General features: G+C 35.2%; 1 protein-coding gene across 2 annotated transcripts; it reads left to right on the top strand.

Moving 5' to 3' along the window:
* Window positions 1-971: 971 nt before the first annotated feature.
* LOC106063678 (fos-related antigen 2-like) lies at window positions 972-14,800 on the top strand. Of its 2 annotated transcripts, none has more exons than XM_013222116.2 (4): window positions 972-1,307; window positions 3,036-3,395; window positions 9,019-9,126; window positions 10,245-14,800. In XM_013222116.2, exons 1-4 carry the CDS (start codon window positions 1,197-1,199, stop codon window positions 10,860-10,862), a joined length of 1,197 nt encoding a protein of 398 aa, XP_013077570.2. In that variant the 5' UTR covers window positions 972-1,196; the 3' UTR covers window positions 10,863-14,800. The 2 variants fall into 2 exon arrangements, with proteins under 2 accessions (XP_013077570.2, XP_013077569.2); XM_013222115.2 differs by lacking the exon at window positions 972-1,307 and adding an exon at window positions 1,754-2,708.
* The last annotated feature ends 1,490 nt before the right edge of the window (window positions 14,801-16,290 follow it).

Raw genomic sequence — 16,290 nt, 5'->3', positions numbered from 1 at the left:
CACCTTGATATTATTATCCACAAAACTAATTTAAAGACCCCCCCCCCTTTTTTTTTTCTCCCTACGTCCTGCATATTATATGCATTGTTTGATAGTATAGGTCGCAGTATAGGGAAAGCGTAATTAAAGACAACCTAGACTAAAAAAAACTAGATTAGGTCCTAAAAGCTTAAGTTGCTATTTATTTAAAAAAAAACGGATTAGTAATTACAGCTTAGAATAGCTTCAATTCTTAATTGGTTGACACATATTCCGTTGTAAACAAACAGTTCAGTGTTAGTCGTTAGGCCTACTCATAAATAAATAAAAGTGATTAAAAAGAGATTTAATGTATTTAAGTAATCATTTCAGCTGCTCTTTTCTTCTTCTTCGTTATTGATTGATTGCTGGTCATCAAATGATCTATCTACATCTATATTTAAGCAGAAACAGCTGACGTCACTTTCATCCAATGCGATTATCGTTTAAAAATAGTATCATGGTTTTTCCATTTGAGGCACTCGCAAGGACACTTCTTGATTGGAGAAGCAGCATTAAACAGCTGAGACTCCTCTATGGCTATACATAAATAATGAATAAATTAAAAATATAATCTAACATGTAGATCTTATTAATTGCATTATATTTCTATTTTTAAATAAATTTAAATATTTTTTTCAGAGAATGAAAATCCACACATTAATGCACTAAGAACATATATGTAATTGAGAAAATAAATTTAGCTACCAATAGTTCATTTAGCATTTGCAATCCGCTGATTTGGTTTCTTTCGTATGCATAATATTAGGCAGAAATTAATAAGAATATTCTGACAATTGGCCTTTAAAAAAAAAAAGCTAGATCTAATTATGCTTAATTTTTTAGCAACTTTTAGGCCTGTATAAGAAAAATAGTAGGCCGACTTCATGACGTTGTGCACAAGTTATCCAAATTTGGAATAGGAATGCGTCACGTGACCATGGGCTTTATTGAAATCATGATGTAATGTTTCTAATTTTAGCCAATGATTCACAGTGACTCAGGTCACTATATGAGCGACTGTGCGGGTTTTCCACTTCAAAACGAAGAAGTGACTCATAGTCGAATCTCCCTCTCTTGCCTACCCGTCAAGAAGGGTATTGTGGTTCGATCTCTGACGCATCTTTTAAAGAGTTGGGATTCCTGAAAATTTGGAATTGTTCTTTCTGGACTTCAAAATGTACACATCGCAGTCCGACACACCAACCGCGAGTTATGCCGAGTCTACAAAGTACGTGGCAGACATTTTATCATCAATGGCTAATGGCGGAGTCGAAAGCTCAACAGCAGTAAGTTTTCACGTCTAATCTAGTCTAGATAGTCTAAGTAGATTAATATTTCAACTTTTTAAAAACCATTCAGTTATATCAAATCTAACATAGATTTAGATCTATCATATATTTTAAAGACTTCATTTGATTTAGATCTAATTTTTTTAAATAAGAAAATAAAAAGATGAAAAGAAGAGCTCTAGATCTAAATTTAGGTCAGGGTTATAGTTATGTTGAAAGTTGGTCGTAGTCGAGTGATACTGGGCAAACTAGATCAGATTTAACTGATAGCAGCCATTATCAAGTTGTTTTAATGTGTCATGTAGCAAAAATGTTCAAGCTATTATACCAAATTTCACTAACAGCATTCAAGAACTCGCATTTCGTAGTCGATTCTAGTAAGTTTAATCGCCCCCCTCCCTCTCTTTTTTTTTTTTTTTTTTTTACCGTCACATTTAACATGCTATCAACCTCCCTTGGATTAACAGAGCTGACAGCATTGTAGACCACGGAGCAATTTGATTGGCTGATGATGACCTCAGAATTTTGGGGGATGGGGTCACCTAAGTATTGTCGCATGGGTGAAGGAGGGTAGTGGTTGTATATGTATTTTTAACTGCACTTGAAGAATACCGTCACAATGTTTGAAAAGCTTCATAAATTACTTAGCCTTCAGTATAAAGCGTTCTTGTCCATTGAGTCGATAGCACTTAGTAGAATTTATCAGAGTATTCACGTTGTACATTTAGATCAAGTAAACAGCAATGATGTAACCTAAGCCTATGGCCTATGTCTATGTCATGCCTATGAAGGCCTACGGCTATTAGACTAGTACCAGTCTACTACTAGATTTACTAGAATTAGATACAGGTCTAATCTAAAATACCAGGTCTTAACGGCTTACTGTCTATACAAATGTACCGGTATTTCAAAGAGAGCAGATGGCATGGAAACAAGAGCCACTGATTCATTGATTGGACTTGGATAAATGTACAGCATATTCAATTCCTACTATCTCACGACTATGGGATAAAGCTTTAATTCAGCTTATGTTATGTAGGCCTAATCATTTAAATTTACCAACCAGTTTATCAAATACCATTTCACAGTTTGAAGGCTAATTTTGTAAGATAGACTTTAGTTTTCAAAATAATTTTTAAAAAAATCAAGATGACCATGGATTATCATCACCCTTATAATGTGTATCCTGATTATTACTGCCCACCTTATCAAGGTGCTGGATATCCGCCTTATCCACCTCATCGAACACATCAGGATTTAACAGGACCTGACAGAAATTATAATCATAATTTTATGGGAACTAACACCCATCAACATATGCAACCTAGGCAGCATTCCTATTACCAGCCTTTCCAACAACGAAATCAACAGCAGATACCAAACTATTCATCAACACCGGTGGGGATTTTATTTAAACTTTAATATTATAAAATAGAAAATGTTTAATTCTTTAAAACTTTTTTCAGACAAGTCGGACCTCTTGCTACTAGTACATGCTTCTGTTTAATAAAGTCATTATTAAAAGTTATTCTTATTTGAGAAAACTATTTTGCAAAATCATTTATAATATTTATTTGCTAGTTTAGTGTACAAACAGGAAAAAAATGGGACTGTATTATGTGTACACTTTATAAAGAAAACTGATATTACCAATATAAACTTTTATTTGTAATTGAAAAGTATATAAATCATAACATAAAAAAATATTGTTTTTTTCTCTAACAGTATGTGCCTAACTTTTTGGTCAGCTCTGGTACTGGTCTGACACCAACTTTGACTCCCACCACTCTTGCCAACTTAGAGCAGACATTTATGGACCTTCATTCAAGCCAACAGAATGGTGGTAGGGATACCATCACACAGAGTGGATTTGTGCCCCCAGTTGTTGATCCTGGCCACAGCGCTGATGCCTCTCAGGATAGTCTTGACTATTCTTCTGAGTATTCCGATGCTGACTGGGAGCCCCAAGCCAAACGTAACTGCCTTTCCAGAGATTATAAAAATGTTGATTTAATTGTGACTTCCAATGGAACGATTAATGCGGCACCACAGAGAAAGTACACACGACGAAACAAAGATGAGAAAGTAAGTACTGCATTTTTTTAAAGTAGATGTGTAGATTATTTAAAGTTGTTGGGGTTTGTTTTTTTTTGTTTTTTTCCTCTCATTTTTTATTAAAAGATTTGTGGGGGAGTAATCGTTTTTATAAGCAGCATCAAACAAAAGAATTAAAAAGCATCAAACAGTTTAAAGCATTAAACAGGTGAAAGGGTTTTTGAGTAAACAGCATTTGTAAAACAATTCAAATGCACAAATAGCATAAAACAATTATTTTGAAACTCATTGTAATGTAATTATCTTCTAATTTAAAGAGATCTGAATAGATAATCTTGTTGTAAGGACAACATATATCTAACCTAGGAATAGAACAAAATTTGATACTTAATTCCAAAGACCTTTAATATTTTTTTAAAAGAAGTTATAAATAATGCTTGCTAATGAAAGAAAGTATTATATAAATGCACTCTCTTAATATAATAATGGAATTTTTATTATATAGCATTTAATGACATTTTAATCCTCATTCTTAAACATTGAATATTTGCAGAATTTTATTATATTAGTTGCAAAAAAACAACACACTCAAGGTGGACCTTTCCAGCCTTTAAATTTTTCTTCTCCTTGGTTTCGTTGTTCAGATTTTTTTTTTCTCCCGCCGATGTACCAATTTTTTTATTTGATTCTTTGGTTTTAGAGCCCTAAGCTATTATTTGAAACCTTAAAGTGCAATGCTTAATTAAGTTTGTATTAATTAGTAATAATTAGAATGATAAATAGTTTTCTGGCTGATGTTGTATCTAAGGCAGCCTGCATTCTTCAAGTTCTCTTTTTAACAAGACTTCTCTGCATCCATTGCTACATTATTTTTAAGCTAGCTACCTTAGCGGAATGTTAAGCATTAAAAAGCTGTCTACATTACAAAATAACTCTGCAATGACCACACACACATTTAGGAATCAACTTTATCTGTGAGGTTTTTTTTTAGTTTTTGTATTGCAATATTAAAAATGTGCAGACTTCAGCAAGAAATAAAAAAAAAATATATATATATATGTATATATATATAAATAAATAAAATATTCTTAGTTTGACTCAAGATGTTACAGAATGAACACATTTCCATATGTTACACAATTTTGTGTCAGCTGATGTTGAATTGGCTGTGTGGCCCTGGAATGCTTGGTTATAACTTTTAGTAAATAACAGATTCATGTCACTACTATATTATATATTTTAATAGTGCAATGAGCAGTACTGTTACATATGGCTCCCCAAACATTTTATATTTAAAAAATTCAAATTCATTTAGATAGGGGAGGGAAGAGTTAGATTGACATTTGTGTTAAGATGTTGTCAACAAGATATAAAGCTTTATATGGGATATATATATATTTAAAAAAAAAAAAAACACAGATTTTACTTTTCCTACATGCAGTACACTATTTATACTCAACGTTTTATCTAATAGATAAAGTCCCTTTATTGTCTCCATAAGGCTCCTTTTGGTCAACGGTCACAATGAGGTCAAAGATAGTGAACTCATTGAAAAACAAATACCTTTAGGAGCTAAAACTATTTTTAAGAGTGTTCACTATGGTCAGCCTCACCCGAGACATTTGCAGTACATACATTGTGATCAACTGAAAGCAATTAGATGTTTGCTTTATTTGGGATATATAGTAGTTTTAAAACTATTGCATGTGCTACTTGACATCCTGTACATCTGTCTATTGAAAACGTCTATTCTTAGTGTAAAACTAGAAGGTTGCTAGGAGAAATAGAATGAATTATTATTATAGCTTTTATATAGCGCTACTTTCATGCTTATATCATGCTCAGAGCGCTTTTGGTCCAATCTCATTTGTGGACCAGTGGGGGGGGGGGTATCTAGGAGTTGGTTTTCCGTGCTGCCTTTAGGCGCTCAGTAAATACAACTCTGTCCGAGTCGGGTGTCGAACCTCGAGCCCCCCTTCTAGAAGGAAACACAGGCACGTCACACAACATTTAAAACAAATCTAAAACATTGGGTATTGCGTCACTGGTTCATGCGGGCAATAAGAAACATCTTTATAGATAGAGGCCTAAACTTTTCTTATTCGTGCTGCTCCTAGTCGTGTGGATTTAACTGAACCGTGTAGTTTTTAATGGCTTCTATTGCATGTTTGTAAACATTTTTAAAAAATTCACACTCTGTCTGGTAAAAATGTTTGTACACGTTATTTCTCTCAAACCCAAACTCGGATCAAGCTGAAATTTCGCACACTTATATCTTTTATCTGACAACACAAGAATCAATTTTTAAAAATTAACCATTTAACTATTGGTAATTAATTATCTTGTTTGGTATCTAAAACAAGGAAAAGAATATGTATTTGACTGAAGTGGTGGTATAAGCTGAATTAGTCCCCTTTATAGGTCGTCGTCTGAGTCTTAGTGAACACAACATGAAAAATTGGACGATACTAGAAACAATAGATAACTAGACAATCTTCCATGTCCATAGGCTCTCCACTAGCAGAGTGGTTACCATGTTGGCTTGCGAAGCCTGGGGAGATTTGAGCCAAGAGTTTGAATTTAGGTCGTTCCCCTTTTTTAAAAAAATATTTTTACAAATACTTTTGTATTGTTAGTCTAGATCTATTACAAATTTAATTACAACACTGATCCAAACTTATTGATACTATTCTTAGCATAGCCTAAGGTCGTTTTTTTTTGTCTAAAGTATTTTGTTATATTTTCTTTTTCTTGCTTTACATCCAATAAACGTTCGTACTTGCTTTGAGTTACAGTTTAACGATCTAGTACAAATCTTGATAAACGCGCGGCTCGTACCATCCTGTCGATAGCCCATCGCGGCAACCATGTGAGACTATGGTTATTTTCTTCTCCGGTGAGCCCGCGTTTTAATAGGTCAAACTTTTTGGTCTCTCATTCGTGCCAGTGATATTAACGTGAGGCCACGGGTGAAGGACGCATAAATGGCAGCGCTGGTGGTCGGGGGGTTGTGGTGTAAAAACAATGTACCCTCACCTGTTATCAGAATGAGTCACCAGTAGAAAATGAGTTTAAAACCGTGCCGGGTCACACGTTTGAAGTCGCTATTGTCACCACCACTTTAGGCCCAGCGGCGCCAATACCATTAAAGGAGATCAAAGTCTTGAGTCGCCCCACACTGGAGTAATCTTATTTTATGTGTGTGGAACAATATAAATATCAGTACATTGAATCAATTTAAACACAGGGCTTGAAAGAAAAAAAAACCTGAAAAACAATCTAGAAGCATAATCCCCTCCCCACATTTAATTGGACTCAAAGGTCGCATTTAGATTACTGATAAATCTCAAGTGAACATGTTTCGTAGGGAAATGCCTATAAGAGATGTTTGATTTATTACGGAGTATGCGAGGGATGTTTCCACGTTGTCAGTAATATAAAAAGAATGTGTTCCAGTCTATCAGTCAAGGTGGAATTTGAGTATCTACTTTTTTTGTGTGTGTGGGTCCGCAACGAGAGTCCAGTCTTAATTGTCCTTCGCTTTCCACATTTAAACGACAATTCGCATAAATCTACTAAAACACTAAACCCATTCGATGTAGTTTTCTTTAAAAAAACAAAACAACTTTAAGCGGGGGTCCAAGAAATTGTAAATTTAAAACATCTCAGTGTATTGGTCTTTTGTGTATTCACACCTTCTTTATGGTACCATTGGGTTCAGGTCTGGAGTGTCATGGGAACACCTCCTCTCCTTTTCAGCGTTAGTCTTTCGTTTGCTAGAGCCTTGGTGTCCTGCCCATAGTCCAAAAGTATGTGATAGTATTACAATATCGTTACTATACAAACACTATGCTGAATTGGAGGTGGTCGCTGAGAACGTGGGACTACCTCTTTGTGTACGGTTAGGTCATACTAAGTTAGACGTGTGCCCTAGACCTGCACAAAGACAAGTAAGATTATCTCATACTAACGCCGTTGTCGATATCTTCCGATGTACGGACATGCTTACTCACGCAGCGACCGCTTGCTAGAATGGAAGCTAAACTGGGCTACTCAATTACGTGCGGGGGGTGTGGGGTGTGAGACCGCGGCACGTTCATTCATAGTGCACTGCGATTGGTCAATGGTTGGGTGTAGTACGTTTTTATTAGTACATTAAAAAAAAAGTAATGCGTTACGAGGTTCCTCCCTCCCCTCCTCTCCAAATGACTGGTGAGTAAGCCAGTGCTCCCCCTTTTCTTTTTAAACATGCCCACGGTCGCGTGTCTGGACATGTGAAGCCAGACCACAGAACAGCGTCTTTTGCGGTGAAGGGTTGTCCACATCAGAGGACAGCAACATTTCTCCCACCTGTATAATTCCCATCGATCTGTTCTCTAGATCTTAGACTAGTTTAGCCAGTGCAACGTTGTCTCTTGTCCTTACATCTAATCTAGCGCCATTCATTGGACTCGATCTTATAGTCTTACTCGAAATGTTCATTTTATTGAATGCACAGTTTAAGTTTCCAACAGATTGAACAATTTTGTAGAATCTAAAGCATTGCTTAAGTTGTATCAGGGAAAAAAAAAACAACCTCGCTCTCGATGTCGGCTCTTGTACTTATGTTGTTCGTGTCAACTCTACATTCCATGTTTGGTCAGGATTTGTCACACTATAGTTTTTTGTAATCTAACAAAAGAACAAAGAATATTCCCATCTTTGGGAAGTGGTGGGGGTGTCAGGTTGGGGGGGGGGATGCCGAAAGCTAATATATTCACCTCCCCCGCCCCCCCCCCCCCGCCCCCACTTTTTTTTTTTTACATCCTTCATCATTAACTGGGACCTCATTTTTTTTTTACTGGCGCGTTAAAGGAGGTCACAGCAGCCGCTGGTGATGTCATAGCTTAGGTATGGTGGCTGCCTTGACTGCCGCATGAGTCACATGGAGGGAAAGGGTTAACAGGTTTCTGCTGTAGAAGAAAGTAAACGAGGCCTTATATGAGTTTGCTGGGAGAATGGAAAGAGGTGGGGGGGGGGCGAGTTTGGCGGCGAAGGTGTTATTAATTAAGAAATAATTTGGGTTGTATTTTTGAGCAACACTATTTTGGTCCAGTGATATGACATGTCCTCACGATGCTTTGGGACATGTCCAGAATATAACTCAAGTTTACAGTTGACACATCTCTGTATGACCTTTACACTTTTTGTTTTGCTTTCTATATTGAGCATACACGTGAGTGAGACTTGACCAAGGTCTGCTGATCTTGAAAGGGCGTTTTTTTTTTTTTTTAATACGATTTTTTTTTTCAAATAAAATGTAGGGTTGGGGGAAAGCAAGCAGTGGGAAGGGGTGGATTTAGCTAAAAACAACTGCATGGCTGAATACACATGAAAGGAAAGAAGAATGAAAAAAATTCATTCCAACAAGAACAAAGCATTCCAAAGTTTACATTTGTGTTGGAATGAATAGAAGTATCCATATGAGCTTTAATCCCACTAGTTCTCTGATCTTACTTTTAAAGCAAGGGACATAACCATGATAGTAAATGCACTTAGTTACCAGGACTACCAATGATTTTTTCCAGCAAGATTACCTTTTTAGTGAAGACAATTTTATTCTTTTATGACACTTTTGAAAAGGGAAAAAAACACTTTTGTTTGTTTGTTTCAGTTGCCTCCAGAAGAGGAAGAAAGAAGAAGAGTTCGCAGAGAGAGAAACAAAGTGGCTGCAGCCAAATGTCGACAGAGGAGAGTGGATCATACCAATGTCTTAGTAGAGGTAAGCATTCAGATGGTTCAACTAGAATGAATGTAGACAAAAGAGTGGTGAACCACATCAAAACTTGGAAAAGATTCTTCATTTTATGAAACTAGTTTTATTTAGTTCTCTCTGTGTGTGTGTGTATGGTTAAGATGTTACACAATACAAAAAAAATGTCTTACTGATGCCAGTAACACACTGTCCCATTCAAGCTTTCTCACTGCCACCACCCATCCATCAGTTTTAAACAAGTTTTGGGTTTTTTAAAGTGTGACTGTGAGGGGTCTTTGGTGTGTCTCCAGGACACCCTCACTTCATAAAATATTTTGTCATTTAAGCTATTACACAAAGTCATTGAGCACTTAGTTTTATCATAGGATGATAAGCCTCAGATAAGCAGTGGCTCCAGGGTTCTGGACAGCAAGCTTGTCCACCCCCACCCACCCACCCTCCTAACAGTGAAGTTAACTCTTACTCTCCGTAATTATTTTCCGCGCTCAGAAGGAATTATTCATTTTTCCCATTTGTATTTCACTAGCCTGTTAGGGTAACACTCCAATAACGTTTTTCTTTTCATCAGAAAATGTTATAATTGGAAGAGATAAATGCATAACAAATCAAAGTTTATGGTCCCAAAAATTATTTTAATTTAATGAGGCCTAATCAATGATGGTATCGTCAATCAGGAGAGAAAGAGTTGAGCCTTGTTTGCATTAGTACAGTCACCAGCAAGCCTTAGAAAACTTACATATAATGTAAATGAAGTTAATGAATAAACAATCTGTAGTGACAGAAATATCTAAAATATTATTTACTGTTTTGATACCCATAGTGATACCATATGCTCTGTAAGCAATGGAAAACTTACATATAATGTGAAAGAAAGTTAATGTATGAACAATCTGTAGCGACAGAAATGTATAAAATATTATGTAGTACTTTGATATCAATGGTAGTGTGCCTTATGCTCTGGTGCCCAGGGCGCCCCCTCTACCTTGTATACAATAGTGGACAAGATATTTGCATAATTTTAACATGATTTAGACTATTCAACATTTGCTTTTACACCATTATAATTTTTTATTATTTTTTTTTTCTTTGTATTCAATTAAAGAAAGTCATTTGTTTAATATCAGGAAACAGAAAAACTTGAAGCAGAACAGAGCCAGCTGGAACATGAGATTCAGAATTTGCAACAAGAAAAAGAACAACTGGAGTTGATACTACAAGCTCATCAGCCACTCTGTAAGGTAGAGTCTAGGAGCAGGTCAGATGTTAAAGTCAAGATAGAGCCTGACCTTGCCCACTTGTACGCTCATGCTCACCACCTGAAGGCAGAGACTGGTGCCCACTCCTCCCATGCTCCCCACGACCTGTCCTCCATGCCAGAAAACCTGAGCATGTCCCAGTCTTCCTCATCCTCCACATCCTATGTGGTGCCCACGTCCTCGTCACTAGGAAGCAGCAGAGAATCCTCTTCCCTCTCCTCACGGCCCAACTCCCTACCCCTGATCAAGAGAGAGCGTGCCCGTATGCTGTCCGTAACCTCAGCCACAGGAGTGACCATCAACACTCCCACCTCAGGGGTGTCTATCACACCTTCCTCCTTGTTTTGCCCTGGGCTCGATAGCATGGTGGATGGATCCACTGGCCTGACCCCACTGACTGGAATGTCCTGCTCCAGCCAAGTGCAAAGAAACTCCAGCGAGAGTAGCTCCGAGGCAGTGGGCTCACCAACGTTAATTTCATTATGACAATATGATGGCAAGACAAAGAAAGACAAAAAGAAAAATTCTCTGAAAGAATCTTAGCTGTATAGATAGGTAGCGTTTGAAATTAAGATATTTTGTTTAGTCAACAAATACCTCCATTCTGATATTGTATTTAAAGAAGACAAGCATATCTCATTGTAAAAGATGGTTTGAAAGAAATACAAAATAGAAAGCAATATCTGCCACAGAAAGTACTTTTAGGCTTCATGAATTAAAAGTTAGTTCTAAAACAAATTTGGATCATTTGGAAGTTCTATTAAAATGACTGCTTACAGTATATAAAGCAAAGTTTTGCTAATAATAGAAAATGTACATCAAAGAAAATGCGCTAATGGTCTTGTATAGATGTAATTCTGTGGTGTGATTTAGACATAAGATGTATTGGAAATAGGAATCTCTACTTGTGGAGGTATACAGGCTTTCATTCTGGCTTGTATGTAATACATCTACCTTCATTATCATTGCAAGCAAACATTTTTTTCTAAGCCTTTTGTCTGTGAAATCTTTTGCCAGACTTGTGTGAACATTTTTAATGTAATTTGGCGTCTGCTAAAGAAATCAATTTTGACCAAGTGCAATATATAAATGTCTATACATGTGTACAACTATTTAGTCATAATAGAGAGAATGGACATGTGAATAGGAGAGTAAATGGCGCTTTTATTGTGTCACATTTATTTTTTTGACTGATGCAAGATTTTTTATTTTTTTTTTACCTTTTGTTTGTAGTGACCTCTACAGCCTGCTCTTGAAGACTGCAATGCCAATATTTTTTGTGAATATATCAGAATTTTCGTTTACATTATTTTGGAAAGATTAATTTACAAGCTTGATGCAAAAAAATGTGTTGTTTTTGTTGAGTTCAATAAAGTGTATTGTCATGAAAACTTGTTGTCACTCAAGTGTTATTATTGTAAATGTTGACTCTTCTCTCCTAGATATGGCTATTTTTATATCAGATCAATGCATGATGTTTATTGACCTTGTAATGCCATCCATATGACTAAGACATGCCAAAGTGGAACTCAAATTTTTCTTTTATATTTAAATTAAAAGAAATGACTTAAAAAGGTGTTAAACAAATGGAAATGTAGAAAAAATAATGTTTTATAAAATGTATTTTAAAAAAAAAATGTTTAGGATTATAAGAAATGGGAAGATTTAATTCTGAGACTGAAACATTTAGTGCTATTATGTAAACACCAGAAGCCTTGAATGCACAAATGTACATCTACGTTTCTTTTTTTTTTTCTTTAATTGGCACTCTTTTTTTTTTCTCTGAATCTTTCCTTAACAATGGCCTTGACACTTTTAATTTCAGTTTCTCTGCTGCTTCATTCCCATAACAGTGGATATAGTTTGTTCCATGTCCTAACTCAGCAGTTTACAATGCAAGCTAATGTCTGCATGTTTTTAGAGTTTACTTTTTTTGTTACATAGACAACTGTGCTGGCTTTCTGTAACTGTTTTCAGAACATACAGTTTTTTTTATTTTTTTTTTTTAAGTTTTCTTGATTTTTTGGGGTTTTTTTTTTTAGTTTTCACAGTTTTCAATTCCGAGTTTCACTTTAGACTTCAGATCTTTCCAAAGTGTTTGAACATTTGAACAATTGTTGATTCTGTATCTTGTTTTCTTTCTGCTCTTGTCGACTAGTGTTGGGAGCATGTGTGTACACTTGGGTGTCCAGTGTTCCAGAGAAAGTTTATTTTTACATTGTTTTTAAACTATACATCTTAAAACATGTAAACTTTAATGTGAACCTTTTTATTGGTCCTCTCTGTTGTCATTTTACAAGGTAAACATTTCAACTGAACATTTTAGTTATTTATTTTTACTTGTGTTGCCACTTTAGGTTCAAAAACTGCTGGTGTGTTATATATTGTATATCATGTTCTGACTGCATTTAATTCATCATTATCTTTCACTTTTTTAATTTTTTTTTATAGAAAGAAAAATGTTTTTTTTTAATATCTATGAATAAAATACATAAGTAGAAAGTTTGCGAATTATGTTTTTTACATATAATCAATCGCTTGAATGATATTTGTATTTCTATGAAAAGAATGTCTAGACTTAAACAACGATGAATTTCAAGATGAATCACAAGATGAATCGTTATGTGGAACTAATGAAGTAGATAATGTTTGTTAGCTCTGGAATACAGTAATAATGTGTGAAGGAAACACAGTCTAGTAGAGATGTCTAGCTTAAAGCTTATTTGTGTAAGCATTATGTCACATAAGTCATGAATACATCGAATGTTTCTAACATTTCTCTCATTCTTTACATCCTCCATCCATGTACTCATCATTTGAACAGAAACATTGACTCTTTTAATTTATACCCTAGTGTGGGATGAGCTTCACTGCATGTAGGTCAGTGTAATAGGAAGGACAAGAAAGTACATAAGAAACTATACATTTTATGAAGTATCAATAGCTGTGATTAGAAAGTAATGTTTTGTTTTTAGCATGATGCATGTCATCTGAAGTGTCGATGGTCATAGACTAAAAAGAAATTTTGTAAAAGAATACAAGATGTGTCGACAGGGTGGAGGTAATCACTAGTTTGAACAAGAACCATGTTTTAGTCAAGGAAAGTAGTTGATGACCTCAAATATCTTCATATTACTGTCTCCTGGACATGTAAGACTTAAAGCAGGACCATGAAGGACATGTTTGTTAGTGATATTATACAAAAACACAATCTCTAGAGATGTGAAAACAATGTTTATCATTGGAGCTACTTAGGTGTCAGTGGATGTCTCATCTCACACAGGGCCTATGCAATATCATTCCATAACTTGATATGTACCAGTTGCACTCCCACCCCCCCCCAAACCAACTACCACTTTTGACTCAGTGCCTATACCAGCCTAAGTTCTTATGACGCAAGTCAGCTGTTTATATACTGGAGACCCAGTTTTCATCGGATGATGGTATTTTATAATGTTCACATAGCCAGACCTCCATCACACACAGAGACACACCTAAATATTCCTTGTCAAACTGAATGCTTTCGATTTTGCTTTGGTGTCAATTGTGTTCAAAATTTCTGGTCATGAAATCTTGGGTTTAATAAGCTAGTGTTGTGGCTTTTTCTTTTTTTTTTTTTTTTTTTTGTTTTTTTTTTGTTTTCTCTCACTTAAAATTCAAATTTAATTTTTTTAATGAAATGATATGAAAAGTGTTGACAAAATGATGATTTCAAAACAAATCCAAGTCCATCAAAGGCCAAATACTATGAGCTTCCTTTGCTGTTTTTTTGGCTTGTTACGTTGCTGTCACATAAGAGTGGCCTCTAAACGTTTGATCGTTACTGCAGTGCTTTATTGTGACTTAGAGAGTTATCTAGGCAAGAATTGAAACTTCTGAGCAAACATTTTCAAGTTGGGTGCAAACCAATTAATACTTTAAAAAAAAAAAATTCTTAATATTTTAGTTAATTCATAGAAGTAATCTGACTATTCATGTGTTGGTGCAATCACTGAATGTCTACAGAACATTATTAGCTACAATATATGAAATGTATTAATACGCTTAGTTTTGGTTATTCTCTCTAAGGAAGAATTGAAAGTTATGCCTCATTACTAATGAGCAACGATGTTACTGATAGAAACATATGAAACTATCAGAAGCACGACCTGCATATTGTAATGAATAGCATAATAGACACTCATGTTCTAATATAGACCTCGAGTTCTACACTCAGTCTACTAGTTCTTGATTGGAGGTAACTTTGCTGTGATTAAGTCTCGGCCTGGTGCTAACTATTACAACTTCCAACTATTCTAAGACTTGTACTAGAATTTTGTTGTTTTTATTTTGTTTTAATGAAGACTTTTTTTGTATCAATTTATGCTTTGATCATATTACTTTCTGGATGTAGTCATTTATAATAAATATTTTATATCAAAGAATGTACTGTGCATTGTTTGTTTCTTCACGTTGCATTAATGTGTGTTGTCTATGCTTGAAGTGAAAGTAATCTCAGTTCGAATGGGTGCAATTCGAGAGCTGCAAAAACATGAGCTAAATGAAATAATTAAAGCACATTGACATTAAAGATTATAACAGGTGAGATACCGAGAAACTTCTTAATACGTGCAATTTTTTTTCGATGTCACATGATCAAACCTTCGATATTGCAGTTAACACTAAAGTACATGCACTGGTGGTAAGCCAACATACAAAATGAAAATGTGTTCCGTGTGGCTATTTTGCTACGACTTTGTGAGATTTTGAACTGACAACTCTTTATCACTGGAGACAGCAATGTGTAATAACCAGAATGAGGCTCTTTGGGTGATCCGTAACAGGAGAAAAGCTCATACAAAACTTTATTGTGCGTTTTTTTTTAAAGCATTGCCGATTAATGAGACCCAGTAGGGGAGATGACTGGGAGACCCCTTATGAACTTTTCAATACTAAAGAGATAACCTTTCTTTTTTGAAATACACCCCAAAGCATGTAAGTGGACTATGGTAGCATTTCTTGTTCCATATGCTAGGGCAAATTTGTACAAATACTCCATCTTCCCTAGTGCTTTAAGAGCATGGAATGGGTTGCCTGGATCAGCCAGGAAAACCAATGACTTGGTAGATTTAAAGTCATTGATTAACATCAGTAAATAGATTGGCACAGGGACATTCGTAGGACGTAATCATCTTTTTTTTTCAAATAACGTCTGTATTTTATAAGATAAGAAGATAAGACTCTGTACCTAATACAATAAACATTGCATTTGAGTTCACTCCTTGCGGACGTAAGAAATGGCGCATCCACGAAGTCATTCAACACTGACATTTAACTTTGAGCTACCATCCAAACATCTAGGTGTTGTTTAGTTCAAGTCTAGAATGAAATGTTTGAACCAGACAAAATAGACTACATAAAGTATGGGAGGCCAATGATCTAGATCTAGAGAATAATTAGATCTAATAAGATCTAAATCTACATAAATATAATAAAAGAAAGTTATGCACAAAAAATCTTCCAAAGTGTGGGCTTCAAAAAATATTTTGGGTAGAAATTGCGAATAAAAAATCGTTTTTGGTAAATTTAACCGCTGCGGTTTTGATCTTGAAAAAGACTTAGTTGTTATAAGCATAAGTTATGCAATAACAGGTTAAATTTACGTATATTATCGTCCACGGCAAGCGGGAGAATCAGTTATGATCAGTCAGTCATCAGGGCCAAGGTTTTATATAGATAGATTGATAAAAAATAGTTGGTGTAAATAGAATATTAACTACAGGATTAACTATAGCATATCTCATCAGAAAGTTTATTGAGTTGATTAAGTCAAGGATAGTATAAAAAAATATTATAAATAATGTAATTGATATTTTGTTAAATAGCTTCACAAATAGCGACAGAAGTTTAGCGCATTCATTCAATATTTCCATCC

This window comes from Biomphalaria glabrata, chromosome 3 (genome assembly GCF_947242115.1).
Source record: "Biomphalaria glabrata chromosome 3, xgBioGlab47.1, whole genome shotgun sequence".
In the NCBI taxonomy this organism is placed as follows: Eukaryota; Metazoa; Mollusca; class Gastropoda; family Planorbidae; genus Biomphalaria; species Biomphalaria glabrata.
Note: the sequence above shows the minus strand (reverse complement) of the source record. Positions and strands in the feature narration are given on the sequence as shown.

Bases quoted from the DNA above. Each gene is read 5' to 3' on its own strand.
- LOC106063678 (XM_013222115.2), top strand. From the start codon at position 2,460: ATGACCATGGATTATCATCACCCTTATAATGTGTATCCTGATTATTAC. The intron at 2,709-3,035 runs GTGGGGATTTTA...TTTCTCTAACAG, and splicing joins CAAACTATTCATCAACACCG to TATGTGCCTAACTTTTTGGT. The intron at 3,396-9,018 runs GTAAGTACTGCA...TGTTTGTTTCAG, and splicing joins GACGAAACAAAGATGAGAAA to TTGCCTCCAGAAGAGGAAGA.